We start from the raw sequence: 15,217 nt of genomic DNA, 5'->3' as shown, positions 1-15,217 counted from the left end.
TCATGTTTCTAAATCTTTTGTCATAATTGAACTAGTGTTGTTGGCTTGTAAATTAAGTAGAGAGATGCAAGTGTTGTTGAATTTTATCGTTGACAATGGTAGATCATGAAATGAACATGGTAAGTACGTTATGATTTTGTGGGTTGGTGTTGGATTATTTATTTATTCATTTTTATGTTTGGCTTATCAAGCTTTGTTTGGGCTAGATGGGTAGGTTTTGATAGGTTGTTGAGTTTTAATTTTTGGGCTTGGATAGGCTGATGAGATGTTAGGTTTATAGCAGGTTTTAGATTAGGCTAAGCTACATTGGATTGTTTTGTTGAGTAAGAGTAGTTTTGAGATTATTTAGTTGAGTACTGGTATTTTCAAGGAAATTTTTTTGTCAAACACCTCATACTTTTAATAGTAGTATAGATTATTAAGGAATTGAACTTACATGATATTCCGCTAAATGGAAGGCTCATTCACATGGTGTGGAGGTGAGAACAATCAATCCCATTCTAGACTAGACTAGTTGTTAGTGTCAAAAGAGTGGAAAAATCATTTCAATGATCGTTTTCAAAGTGTTTGACTACAAATAATGTTGGGTCACTCCTATTTTACTTAATGACAATGGGATAGGAAGGGGGAAAACTTCCTCCAAACCCCAAAATATGTGGTTAAAAATTGACCGGTTCAAAGATCTAGTGGGCTTGATAAAATTGAAAATTAAGTACTAAAAATTAAGAGTTACACATTATAAATGCTAAATTGATCTAAGTGAAAAACATTTGGTATCATCTTTGTTTTAGGTACTAAATTTAATTTAATTGTTTGATAATGAAAATAATTGAAGACTAAAAATTATTTATTTTAAAAAATTAACCATATACTCATTATATGACATTTTAAAATATTCTTTCCAAATTCTATATAACTTAATATATTGATCAATAAAAACTATCATTTGACATAAAAGTATCATGTGTTTCACAATTTGCTTGACTAGTATTTGTTCATGTAAAATAAACATACAAGTGCATGGATTAAATTATGTTCCAAAACATTTAAATTTTATAGATACTAAATATCATTATTATTGTTAATAGTTTCGGAGATATAAAATTATCGTTATCAAATTCACTGAAAAATGTATTTAACTATTGTTGTTCCAAGGTAGATGTATTGCTACACAAGAAATAAATTTATAACTTTCATATTAATTAATTTATAATTTATAATAAATGATCATAATATACACAATAATAGAAAAAATGTAAATAATAATAATTTTTTTTTCCAAAAAATTGTACCTTATATATATATATTTTTTCTTGTTATCTTCTTTGAAATTATAACCAACAAGAAATTTTGGAACTCTTTAATAAATCCTTTTAATAAAAGAGAAATTGTATAAACCAATCAAATCGACTTCACTTAGAATTTTAATTTTACTACACTAAGAAATTAAAAATAAATAAAAATAATTATCATGATATCATCTTAATTTTTCAATAACAATGTATAATTATTGTCCTCATCTTGATTCCAACACACATTGTTTGATCATAAGAAGTCAAAGAGCCAATAAAAGCGAGAATGAAAGAAAAAAAAAAAATAATGAAAAAGAGATATTTTATTTCTATTATATTGAGATTTTTTATTTATTTTATTTATTTTATTTTCATGTTAAATCACATAAGATTTGGATTCTTTCTTGCTTTCTTTCGCTTGCTCGCTTTCTTTGTCTCAGCAACTTTGTCATGGGCCATGGCCCCACCTTCTTTAATAAAGAAGATTCCCTTCAATCTAATAATTTGATGCATCCAACTCTTCGAATAGTGAGGCACATTAGATTAATCTAATACTGTTGTGTCTCTTCATTATAAGTTTCAGAGTTGAATGTAATACCCCGTAAAATGTTTATGCAAATGATACAAGTTCTTGCGTTCACCATCTTGATCAGCATCATCTCCTTGCTATTCTCATTGAAGGAAACAGCAGCATCCATGGCCAAGCCTGGTTGCCCTGAGACATGTGGGAACGTCGGCATCGTTTATCCATTTGGTATCGGCAAAGGTTGTTACCTTGACAAACGTTTTGAGATCACATGCAACAATTCTAGTCTTCCTTATCCACTTTTCCACGTGGACGAGGAAAATGAAGCTGAAGTTCTGTATATGTCTCTGGAGTATATGAGAATCAGAGATTGGGCTTCCCCTGATTGTTATGCGAATTACACATCAGAAGGGCAAAGTTATGCCCAGTTCCCAGTTGCGCCGATGGAGCATTTCAGTTATTCCCACGCTGAAAATAAGTTCATTGGCATTGGCTGCGACATATTTGCTTATATTGGTTATTCCAATACTACAAATTTCATCAACAAAAGCTACATTAGCGGGTGTGTCTCCATCTGCAGTGGCCAAGGCTGGTCTTGGCTTGATACTAACTATTCTTGCTCTGGCATTGGTTGCTGCCAGACTAATTTTCCCGAGGATCTTTCCATCTTTGAGATACGGATTGGTAACATGAGCACCTGGGCTGACGGCGGGGACTGGCCCTCCAATCAATGTAGCCTTGTCCTCATTGCTGAGAATAACTTCTCTGAATTCCACCAATTTGACGTCTCTTTCTCTAATGTAAACAAGACGTACTTTTACCCTTCAGTATTGAATTGGGCAATAGGAAACAAGTCTTGCCACGAAGCTCAAAAAAGAGGAGATTATGCATGTGGCAGCAATAGTCGTTGCGTTAATTCCAAGAAAGGCAGTGGATATACTTGTCAATGCAACTCAGGCTACCGTGGGAATCCCTACCTTCCAGATGGCTGTGGAGGTATATTTCATTACTCTTGGCTTGATATTTGGATGTATAGTAGCACTAGCACTTTGGTGTGATTTCTTGTTTTGAGGGAACCCGGCAATCCCTCTCCATAGTTTCATTCTCACTAGCATTCCAAAGTAGAAATGATATCATCTTGTATATTGTATATTGAAAGCACCTGTTCAGAAAGAAGAATAAGATCCTTCTTTAGGAATATGAATTTATGGTTTTTGAAACGAACGACTACAATTGGCATCAACACTGCAACTAATAGGATTCTGTTATAAGACAACAAAACATGATTTCCACACCGTTTCCAATTAACATTAAGAGCACAACCACAATCTTACGCTTAGTCATACCTGAACACCACCAGTCATACCTGAAACACCACCAACTCGACCACTTTGATATATTCCCACTTAAGAATATCAGATTGAGGGACATCAATCTATACCACCCCACCACCTCTATGTTGTGCCTGTAGAAGTGTTAATTTAAATATATTAAAGGAAGAACACAAAAAATAAAGTAAACCAAACAAAAGGTAGATACACACCCTGAACCATGAGCCTTTAATATCGCTGTATAACCCTGGTATTCTACATGGAATTTAAGCCACTTGCCAATAAAGTTGTGTTAGCCTTAGTTTCCTAAGATGCATATTATAAATATATATATAGTAATTAAATACAAGAAAAATATAAATTTATAAATAAAATTATTAATATTTTAAAATAAAAATACTTATATATATATATATATATATATATATATATTAATTTTTTGTTAAAATAACTTCAATATATGTATTATTATTATTATTATTATTATTATTTTTATCATTTTTTGAGTTTTTCCTAATATTTTTATGCATTTTTTTTCTATCAATTTTCATCCACTAGTATTTTGTGTCAAAGTATCTATCGATATTTCCCTAATATATCCAATATATCCATAATATATAATTATCGATATTTTCATCCTTGTTCACATCTACACATTAGTGAGTAGACCTCTTGCTCCATTAGGTCTCTCTTACTCTTCTTCACATCTCTATCTCGTGTCCCTCTAAACTTTTTTCCCTCATAACCTAGAATATTTATAGAGATATTGTTGTAAACTGTAGACATAATGCAATTCACTCACAATATGAGAATTAGTCTTATTCAAATCAAAACAAGCTACGAGCTTATATAAGCCTTACAAAAGAGATTAAAAAGGAAACAAACAGCCCACGTAAGAACGTGGTAAATGGCTAAGGAAATAGTCAAATCCTACCAACATGTCCCAAAAACTAGGAACTATTAACAGAATGAAATTCTAACAACTTTGACTACTTTAACTGAACATCCCAACAATTCCTCCCCTAAACTGATTGCAATAATGCATTCAGTTGACTCTTGGTACCACACTCACACCCAGTAACTCACGCAACTTTAAAAACACATCCAACTTGAGTGGTTTTGTCATAATGTCTGCAACTTGTTCTTGTGTGCCACAGTGCTTTAACTCAACAACTCCCTCTCTAGTCAAATCACGCAAGAAATGAAACCTTACATCAATGTGCTTGTTGTGTCCATGCATTACTGGATTTTTGGACAACTTTATAGTAGAACTATTGTCACATAACACGGTAGTGCACTTTCCTTGAGAATGACCAAGCTTCTCCAGTACTCTCCTCATCCATACTCCTTGACAAGCATAAGAAGCAGCTGCCACAAACTCTGCTTCAATAGTAGACAAAGTAACCACAGGCTGCTTTTTAGAAGACCATGCCACTGCTCCTTCATTGAGCAAAAACACATAGCCAGAAGTACTTTTCCTATCATCCACATCCCCTGCATAGTCACTGTCTGTATATGCCATTAGTTCACCATTACCCTCCTTCTGATAAAAAACTCCCAAATCTACAGTACCTTTCAAGTACCTTAACACCCTTTTCGCAGCTTGCAGATACATCTCAGTTGGACTTGCCATGAACCTGCTAATAAGACACACCACATACATCAAATCTGGTCTTGTAGTAGTCAGATACATAAGACTTCCAACCAATTGTTTGTATTTAGTAGCATCCACCTTAACTCTGCCTTCATTCTTCGTTAATCTATCTCCAGGAACAATGGGATTCTTCACACTATTACTTTTCTCCATCCCAAACCTCTCCAACACTTCTTTTGCATACTTCCTCTGACTAATATAAATACCCTCAGAATTTTGTAAAACCTCCACACCCAGAAAATACTTCATCTTTCCCAAATCAGTCATATCAAATTCAAGTTTCATAGAATTCTTGAATTTAACAAACATACTCTCATCATTACCAGTAAAAATTAGATCATCAACATATAAGCTAACAATAAAAAATTTACCTCCATCTCCTGTTTTGATGAACAATGTGTGATCACAACTGCATCTCTCAAACCCTTCCTTGATAAAGTATGCTTCAATTCGACTATACCATGCACGAGGAGCTTGTTTAAGCCCATACAATGCCTTCTTTAGTTTGTACACCTTATGCTCTTCACCTTTCTTCTCATAGCCCTGTGGTTGCTTGATAAACACTGCTTTATTTAGCTCACCATGTAAGAAAGCACTTTTGACATCAAGCTGGTACACACTCCAACCATTTCGAGCTGCTAAAGCAATCACCATTCTAATTGTATCCCACCTGGCCACAGGAGCAAACACCTCAGTATAGTCTATGCCATGTTGTTGTGCATACCCTTTTGCCACCAGCCGAGCTTTACACTTGTCAACCTTGCCATTTTCATTGAGTTTGGTTTTGAAAACCCACTTTACTCCAATCTTCTTTACTCCTTCAGGCAAGTCCGTCAGCTCCCAAGTCCCATTCCTTTCTATTGCTTCTATTTCCAAGTCCATTGCAGCTCTCCACTTGGAACTTTGAACATCTTCTTCAAAAATAGTTGGATCTGCAGTTGAGGTAAATAGGACCAAGTTGTGCTCAACGTCACCTTCTGAAAATTCTCCCCCACTCACATAATCTTCCATCCAGAATGGTACTCTTTTGTTCCTCCCTTGTTGTGAGCTTGGTGAGCTTTCTCTAGATACTCCTGAATTTTCACCAAGTGACTCACTCAAAGAACCAAGTGACTCACTCGAAGACAAGCTGTCCTCTCTTTCTCTTCCCTCTACTGCCACCCCCTCTTCAGCGTTATCTTCACCTTGTTCATCTTCACTCCCTTCTTCATTGCTATCTCCCCATTCAAGCACATCAAGTCTTACTTCTTCATTACTCCTCCCCCAATTCCAGCACTTATCTTCTTCGAAAACAACATCTCTGCTTACAACTATCTTCTTGGACACTGGATCATAAAGTCTATATGCTTTAGACTCTTCACTCATCCCTAGCAACACACATTGAAAGCTCTTATCATCTAGCTTCTTTCTCTTGTTATCTGGCACATGAACATGGCCAATGCATCCAAAAACCCGAAAATAATCAACATTGGGTTTAACACCACTCCAAGCCTTTTCAGGGGTCATGCCTTTTACTGCCAATGTAGGACTTCTATTGAGCACATGAGCTGTCCAGTTCACTGCTTCTGGCCAGAAATTCTTTGGGACTTGCTTCTCCGATAACATGCTTCTAACCATGTTCATGATTGTCCTATTCTTGTGCTCAGCTACTCCGTTTTGTTGAGGAGTATAAGCTACAGTGAGTTGCCTACTAATACCATTAGTTTTGCAGGATGCATTGAATTCGAGAGATGTGAACTCTCCACCCCTATCTGTGTGCAAACAACAAATAGAAGCTCTTGTCACTTTCTCAACAAGATTTTTGTAATTCTTGAAGGTAGTAAAAGCTTCAGACTTCTCCGTAAGAAAATATATCCATACCTTACTGCTATAATCATCAATAAAGCTAATAAGGTACCTCTTTTTACTATTGGAGACAGGTTTGATAGGTCCACAAATGTCAGCATGTACCAACTGTAGCCTCTATGATGCTCTCCACAAGCTCCTCTTTGGAATTGCGTCCCTGTGTTGCTTTCCCACCATGCAATCAGTGCATACTTTGGATGATGCTTTCAGCTGTGGTAACCCTCTCACCATCTCCTTATACTGCAATGTTCTGAGACCCTTAAAGCTTAGGTGCCCATATCTACAATGCCAGAGGTGTGTATTGTCTTCAAGAGTTATTTGAAAACAAGTGGGAGCTTTTGGCATAACTCTTACGGGCAGTATGAACATCCTATTTGCAAACATTGATGTTTGCATAATGAGCCCTTTCTTAGGATGATAGACTCTCCATTCTCCATGTTGGATTAGAATAGCCACTCCTTTCTCTTGCAATTGTCCAACACTTAGCAAATTGTTTCTCAACTCAGGAATATAGAAAACATCTGTAATTACCTGAGTAACTCAAACAACTTGCATTCTAATGTTCCCCTTTCCCAATACAGTCATCTTGGAATTGTTCCCGAGCTTTACAGATTGCCGGAATTCCTCATCAAGATCCGAGAACCATAGCTTATTTCCACACATATGATTGCTGCACCTCGAGTCAAGAAACCAAACATCTTCTTTCCTTGATTGGTTAAGCTCCACATACGACATCAATAACATCTCCTCTTTCTCATCAAGTTCTGCATAATGTGCTCCCTTCTCCCATTCAGGACACTCATATTGAAAGTGTCCTAATTGATGACACTTGTAGCACTCAACTATAGCTTTGTTGAATGCTTGCCTACCCCTTCCTCTACCTCTTCCTCGAAAAGCTCTATGACCACGACCTCCTCTTCCAGCAAATTTATCATCATAGGTCACCTTCAATGCTTGCTCATCTCTTCCATGCCCATTCATCCTTTGCTCATGAACCAACAAGCTACTCTGCAACTCATCAATGGTTAAAGTGTCTAAATCATTAGACTCTTCAACTGAACACACAACATAGTCAAACCTTGAAGTCATTGATCTCAGGATCTTTTCAATGATCACCACTTGCTTCATGCTTTCACCATGAATCTTCATCTTGTTTGCTATGGTGAGTGTTCGAGCAAAATACTCATCAACACTTTCACCCTCTTTCATCTGCAGAACCTCGAACTCCCTTCGAAGTGCTTGAAGTTGTGCCCTTTTGACTCTTGTGGAACCTTGGTACTTCTGCTTCATAGAGTCCTAGATATGCTTACCAGACTCTTTATTGAGGATGGTCTCCATAATGTTTCGATCTATGGCTTGGAACAGATAATTCTTAACCTTCAAGTCTTTCAGCTTGTGATCTGCAATTGCCTTCTGTTGAGCTTCAGTAGGCTTTATTCCTTCTGTTGTGGCAGGGATTCCATTCTCCACCAAGCTCCAATACTCCTTCGAACGAAGAAAATTTTCCATAAGCATAGACCAATGATCATAATGGCCATCGAACTTAGGAATTGCAGGTTGAACAAAGTTACTACTTTCAGCTGCAATACTTTGATCACTCTTTCTCTTATCTTACTCTCTTTTCACTCTTTCTCTCTACAAGAAACTGCGGTTTCTTTTCTCTCACAATCAGGCCCCATGATGGGGCTCTAATACCAGATTGTTGTAAACTGTAGACATAATGCAATTCACTCACAATATGAGAATTAGTCTTATTCAAATCAAAACAAGCTACGGGCTTATATAAGCCTTACAAAAGAGATTAAAAAGGAAACAAACAGCCCACATAAGAACGTGGTAAATGGCTAAGGAAATAGTCAAATCCTACCAACATGTCCCAAAAACTAGGAACTATTAACAGAATGAAATTCTAACAACTTTGACTACTTTAACTGAACATCCCAACAGATATTTCTATCAACTTTCCTTATCTATAAGAAATTTAATTACAATAACATATAAAGTTAAAAAATATTTTATATAATATTCATTTACAAAAAAAAAAGTATATTCTAAATAGGAATTTGATACACCTTCCCGACACTGTGATAGGAGCCTCAATCCAACAATTTCCTATTAATAAGTTTCTTTTTCTGGCTTCTTAAAAGATGTTGATGAGTGCATGGAGTCAAACAATACTTTTTGCCAAAAAGGAGCTGTTTGCACTAACACGAATGGTAGCTACTATTGCGACTGCCCACCTGGTTACTACAGAGACGATGACAAACCTGAATATGAGTGTGTACGCGACAAAGGAAAACACAATCCAGCTCTTCTTGTTTCTTCAGGTATAAAATTTTCCCACAGTCTCCCTCATGTTCACCCTCTTCTTTCTCTTGAGTTTGTTGTTAATTACGTACCTTTGTGGCTTATACATGCAGGAATAGCAGTCACTCTTGTTCTTCTCATCCTACTTGCTATTAGCTTTTGGTTGAATCAAAAAATTGAGAAGAGAAAGAAAAGCAAACTCAAGCAGATGTCCTTCAAGAAGAATGGTGGTCTTCTACTGCAACGGGAAATCTCTTCAAGTAGTATAGGAAGTAGCGTTGAGAAAACAAAACTCTATACCATAGAAGAGTTGGAGAAGGCAACAGACAATTTCAATGCAGGTAGAGTTCTTGGAAAGGGAGGCCATGGTAAAGTATACAAAGGGTTGCTATTAGATGGAAGCATAGTGGCCATTAAGAAATCAATTGTAGTTGATGAAAGGCAAGTTGTTGAGTTTATCAACGAAGTTTTCATTCTTTCACAGATTAACCATAGGCACATTGTGAAACTGTTAGGTTGCTGTTTGGAGAGTGAAGTTCCTTTACTGGTTTATGAATACGTCTCCAATGATACTCTCTCCCACCATCTCCATAATGAGGACCATGCATCAACATTGTCTTGGGAAGAGCGCTTGCGAATTGCAGATGAAATTGCAGTAGCCCTAGCATATTTACATTCATATGCTTCTACAGCTATCCTTCATAGGGATATCAAGTCTAGGAACATACTGCTGGATGAGAACTTCAGGGCTGTGGTTTCTGATTTTGGACTTTCAAGGTCAATTGCCCATGAAAAAACACACTTGAGCACATTAGTGCAGGGCACATTTGGTTACTTGGATCCAGAGTATTTTCGGTCGGGTCAGTTTACAGACAAAAGTGATGTATACGGGTTTGGGATGATTCTTGCTGAACTTCTCACGGGTGAAAAAGTGATTTGTTCTAGTAGATCTGAAGAGAGTCTAGCAATTCATTTTAGATTGGCAATGAAACAAAATTTCCTGTTTGAAATTCTAGACAAGGTGATAGTGAACGAAGGTCAGGAAAAGGAGATTCTTGCTGTTGCTAAAATTGCTAAGAGATGCCTGAAGTTGAGTGGGAAGAAAAGGCCAGCCATGAAAGAAATAGCAGCAGATCTCCACCAATTGAGGAGGACTATGAAGCAGCCATCACTTAAGCAGACCTGCCAGGACAACTGCCCTGTAAGTGGAAGGTACTCCTTTTCTTCCGCATCCACAAGTGCAGTTACAGAAGAGTATGCACTTCAAGGCTAGGAGTTTCCTAGACCATATTCCATGACTGCTGAACGCGTCAATTGGATACGAAAGGTTTGTGAAACCAAATTCATGTATGTTTCTACTGTCCACTTATCTAATGGCTGGAAAATTTTAGGCTTTATGACTTCAACTCCATTAATATTACATGTTCGAATTTGTTGTTCTTAATCTGTAGATGTAGCACTTTCGCATTTGATTTCAATTTCTGAACATGTTTTCATTTTTGGAGCAATAGTCAGTCAGGAAATGAACTTTTATTTGGATGATTGATCACTAAACACTATCCCCTACAACTCAAACCTGTATAAAAAATTCATGCATGATTAGTTAGTACAAAATATTTGGGCAAAGAATTGATTTCCATCTCAATTGAATCACATGAAACGGAAATTCACCCATTTAATCCATCTCAGCAGATTGAGTTCTTCTCTTCTCTCTAAAGTCCCCTTAAAATGAGCTGTTCATCTATAAGACACTAAAGAACACTTACCAAAGTCTCATTAGACCTTAAGGACCTCAACTTGAAAGTCTTGAGCCAAACCACACTCCCCAAAGTCCAAAACCAACAACCAATATTTGAAAAGCATTAAAACTCCCCAATTTCAAGCAAAAACACTTCCTTGGGTGGTTTCAAACAGCATGGCAGTTTGTTATGACCAAAACACCTTTTTGGTAGAGTTTTGGTCAAACAAGGCGTTTCGAAACCTTGGACGTGCAGACAATGCAACACCACTTGTTACAATCCACTTGCCCTTTGTGGAAAAACAACTATGGGCCATGATTTTTCTACATTGATTTTGATTTTTCTCTTTTACATGTTACCTTCATTCTTATCTCCTTTCTATTCTTATTCCAACATACCAAATGCACCTTGATGTTTTAAATCAAATTCCTGCCTAGGTGTCCATGATGTTTTCAACATTTGCCTTTTAAAGGAAAATTTTTAACCACTCTAAAGTGTTAATTTGGCCAACCCAGGTTAAATGGACCAGTTTTTAACCCCACTTCAACCAGCTTACAACTTTAACTCCACATTGATTAGCACTACATGGATGCGCACCTTTTTTATTTCTAATTCCTATGTCATCTTTCTTTTGTTATTTCGTTCATTTAGTGGGGACTGGAATATTTATAGATCCTTGCCTTGAACCTTGCTCATGGTGATGACTGGTATATCTTAGACTTGTCTAAGATATATTAACATCCTGCCATCATCATAAGCATATATTAATGTTCCAAAGTTAGCAATGTAATTGAATGTTGATGTTTTATTGTCAGTATAAGACTTCTTGTTATCGTAAATATATATACCATCAAGAAGTGATTTAAGCTAAAATAATATATTACTATTTTTATTTGTTTAATGAGTTAATTCCATCTCATAGTTATCAAATCATCTGCTAATAAATTATTTTTACTCTCAATAAATTAATATATAAAATTGAATCTATTCAACCATTCATAAAAATAATTCTCATATCCAATAAATTATTTACATATAATATTGCAACCTAAACTAAACTATGTATAAATAAATGTGTTCAAAAAAGGTGTAATTGCCCTATTTCCCTTGACTTGGCTAGTAGAAACATCTTTAGGGTTTAGAGGGGTGCCATCTCTTTGAGATACCTTTTCAATAAGTAACTTGATCCAGGACCTAAACTCGGGTTTTTCAAAGACAAACTTTTCCGAAACTTAAGGAGTCATTTTTTTAGGGTTTTTTTTTCTTGTTTTATTTTTCCTTTTAAAATAAAATAAAATAAGCAGCGACTTTAGTTTTTTAACAAAAATAAATTTTCACCTTAAAAAGCAAGTCTCGCAAATGAGTGGGGGCGCACATAAAAAATGAAGGTCCACACCACCTCCTGTCAGTTCTTTAAACTACCACATTATACACCGTCTAGCTTTGAAAGACAAGCCTAATTGTTTTAGATAGGATGTTCGAAAAGGGCATCCTGGTTGCTCAAGAAAGAGTTGCTCTTATCCAATATTTACCTTTAGCCCATTTCTTGTGTAGGCCTGAGCATCTCGTGTTCCTCCCATTCTAGTCCATGATTAGGAGGAAACATGCACCGACAATTTGGGACCTGCATCACTAGGAATCCGCTTCTCCTTAACTGACAATTGTAGATTGTCTTTGATAGTTGTAGGACTATCGTCACACCCATTATACCCTCTATGTTTTTTATTTATTTTTGTTTTTATTTGGGTCAATGAGTGATCCTGAGTGTAAAAGTATCCAGCCCTCATCCAAGAACATTTGGGCAACAATGGATGGATACAACACACAATAGTTATTGGAAAGAAGACACCCAACTTGTGTTATTAACTCAACAAATACAAGATGCAAAATTGAAGTGGGTCAACACTTAGCCTTTCACTGACAACATCCCCCTTTCTCTATATCTTTGATGAATTACATAGGTTAGATAGTATCTCTGGTGCAATCTCCAAACCATAACTCCCCATTTGAAATCAACCAGTGAGGATCTTACAGCACCCTCTGTTAATTATAGGAGGTGGGGCAGTTATCTAACTTGCATAACTGCCCAACTACATAACAACCAACCCTTACTTTTATGTCATGCACCCAAATGATCCCTTAGTGTTGTGCCTTACTGCTTCTTGTCTGAGTCAACTGCCTACCCAACTCGTCTCTTCTCAACAGGTGCAATGCATGAGATGACCCAACTGCCTAGCATGTGCATGCCAAAAAACTCTTAGCATGCTGTCAAGCTAAGTTTTTTCCAGCCTAATCTACTGTATCAATCCTGAGGATTCTTGTCTGGTCCAGATCTTAGCTAATATTTGAATCATGTGATTAAGCTATAGAAGAAGACTCATGACTTTGAAATGGTTCTATTATCTAAATATTATTGTAGAATCATGCTAAAGTTTTAGAGTTGAGATATACTACATCCAGATAATGTGGCAATTTGCTAGGATCTGCTATTTGATTGGGCCCTTGTTAATCTAAGCAATTCAATCATTGGGCATCTATCCTAGCCAGAAAACACAATTACAGAGTTGAATTCAGCGGAGTTGGGGGATCTGCTGATGTGGAACCAGGGTTTGCTTCTCACATGGCTGTCTTTAGGAGGACCGTTCCGCTTGAGACCGATAATCACCCTAACCCGGTGGATTTAATTCGTCAGACCGATAACCAGGTTTATGATATGAATTTTAATATTAATTGTTAAATAAAATATTTATTTATTTTATGAGTTTTATCATATGTAAACATAATAACAATATGTATATAATATTATATTTAAAACTAAATATTTTGTAACAAAATTACATTTAGTGATGATAGTTTTAGCTCTTTTTTTTTTTTTTTGTGTATGGTTTTAACTTCATCACAGTTTTAATTTATTTTTTGATTAAAATTCTTAATTTCCATATGAAATAAAAAAAATATTTTTCATAAAAATTATATTTAATATTTTATATTTGTTTTTTCTTAAAACTAGAATTAAAACTTTTCATAATTCAATACTAAATTTTCACCTTAATAATGTATTCTTGCATAGTTCCCCTTAATTCCCCTTAATAAATACATTATAACCTTTTTTTTTTTAATTTATTTGAATAAATTTTTTTAAGCTGTTAGGCTATTTATGAAAAAAATTATAAATAATCTTACAATATTTATAATTTTATTAAATGATTGGAAATGAACTTTAGTTATAATAAAGGATAAAATGTTCTTTTTATCAATTTTTATTATTTTTCTCATCATACTAATTGAGAGTTGAAAGTAAAATAAAGTCAAAAGGAAAATTATAAATTAAAAAAAAAATAAAAAGAGAAAATTTTATTTATAATAGAATAATGAGATTGAATTCAATTACTTGGAAATCTCCTTTAATATTATTATAATTATTGTCTTATAAAATTATATAATATTTTAAATAAAAATATTATCCATTTTGAACTTCTTTGACCCATCATTTTTCCGCAATTAGTGATTTATCCTACTTTTATATCCTTTTATATACAATTGATATTATTATTATTATTATTATAAATATTAGTAAAATTTTAAAATTTAGGTTTCTTATTTTTTTAGCATTTAATTTATAATTTTTATGAACAAAAAAATATCGAAACACTCTTATTAAGTAAAAAGAAAATTATTGTTTTTTATTTATTTATTGAAAAACAACTATTTCAATTGGAAAGAGTATTTTTTTGTTACTTAATATGAACACAAACCTCCATTTTTTTCAATATAATCTATAAATTATACTCTTTGTTGTCAAATTTGTTTCAATTAAGGTTATTGTAAATTGTACTTTTAACATGTATATTTTTCATAATTATGAAAATATCTAACATGTATTTTAATTACCCGAGATTATGACTTGTACGAATGCTATGCACATGAGTCTTTTCACATTAATCGATGAGAATAATCCTTTTTTCCTTGGCTTCCCATGCATGCTGAGGTTTAACAACCTAAACTTATGTTAAAAGAATTTAAATACACCTTCATAAATTTTGGTACATTCTTAAATAAAATTGGTACATCCATAAGAAAATATTATACATTCTATATAAGTAGAGGTAAATTGTATGAATGCTATACCCACAAGTCATTGATATTATTGGATGAGAATCATTCATTTTTCATTGCCCCATCATGATTGGCTAAGGGTTAATAACCCAAAATTATATTGGAAGGATTTAGATGCATCCTTCATATTAAATAAAATTGATACATCTTAAGAAATTTTGGTACATTTTACATGAAAAGAAGTAGATTGTATGCGCGCTATGCCTATAGATCATTTGACAACAATTTGATGAGAATAATCCATTTCTCATTACCCCTCATGCATGCCTAAGGATTAAGTGCCTAAACTTATGTTGAAAGAGTCTAAGTATATCCTTAAGCAAAATTGGTTCAACCTTAAAGAAAAATTGGTATATTCTACATGAAGGTACATTGTTTGAACACTATGCCCACCTATTATTTGAGAT

At 34.7% G+C, this 15,217-nt stretch overlaps 1 protein-coding gene across 1 annotated transcript; it reads left to right on the top strand.

Moving 5' to 3' along the window:
- The first annotated feature begins 2,349 nt into the window (after positions 1 to 2,349).
- LOC117924131 (wall-associated receptor kinase 5-like) lies at positions 2,350 to 10,399 on the top strand. The gene is made up of 3 exons (XM_034842700.1): positions 2,350 to 2,814; positions 8,796 to 8,975; positions 9,069 to 10,399. The coding sequence occupies exons 1-3, from the start codon at positions 2,508 to 2,510 to the stop codon at positions 10,226 to 10,228; spliced, it is 1,647 nt and encodes a 548-aa protein (XP_034698591.1). The 5' UTR covers positions 2,350 to 2,507; the 3' UTR covers positions 10,229 to 10,399.
- The last annotated feature ends 4,818 nt before the right edge of the window (positions 10,400 to 15,217 follow it).

Source organism: Vitis riparia, chromosome 10 (assembly GCF_004353265.1).
Source record: "Vitis riparia cultivar Riparia Gloire de Montpellier isolate 1030 chromosome 10, EGFV_Vit.rip_1.0, whole genome shotgun sequence".
NCBI lineage: Eukaryota > Viridiplantae > Streptophyta > Magnoliopsida > Vitales > Vitaceae > Vitis > Vitis riparia.
Note: the sequence above shows the minus strand (reverse complement) of the source record. Positions and strands in the feature narration are given on the sequence as shown.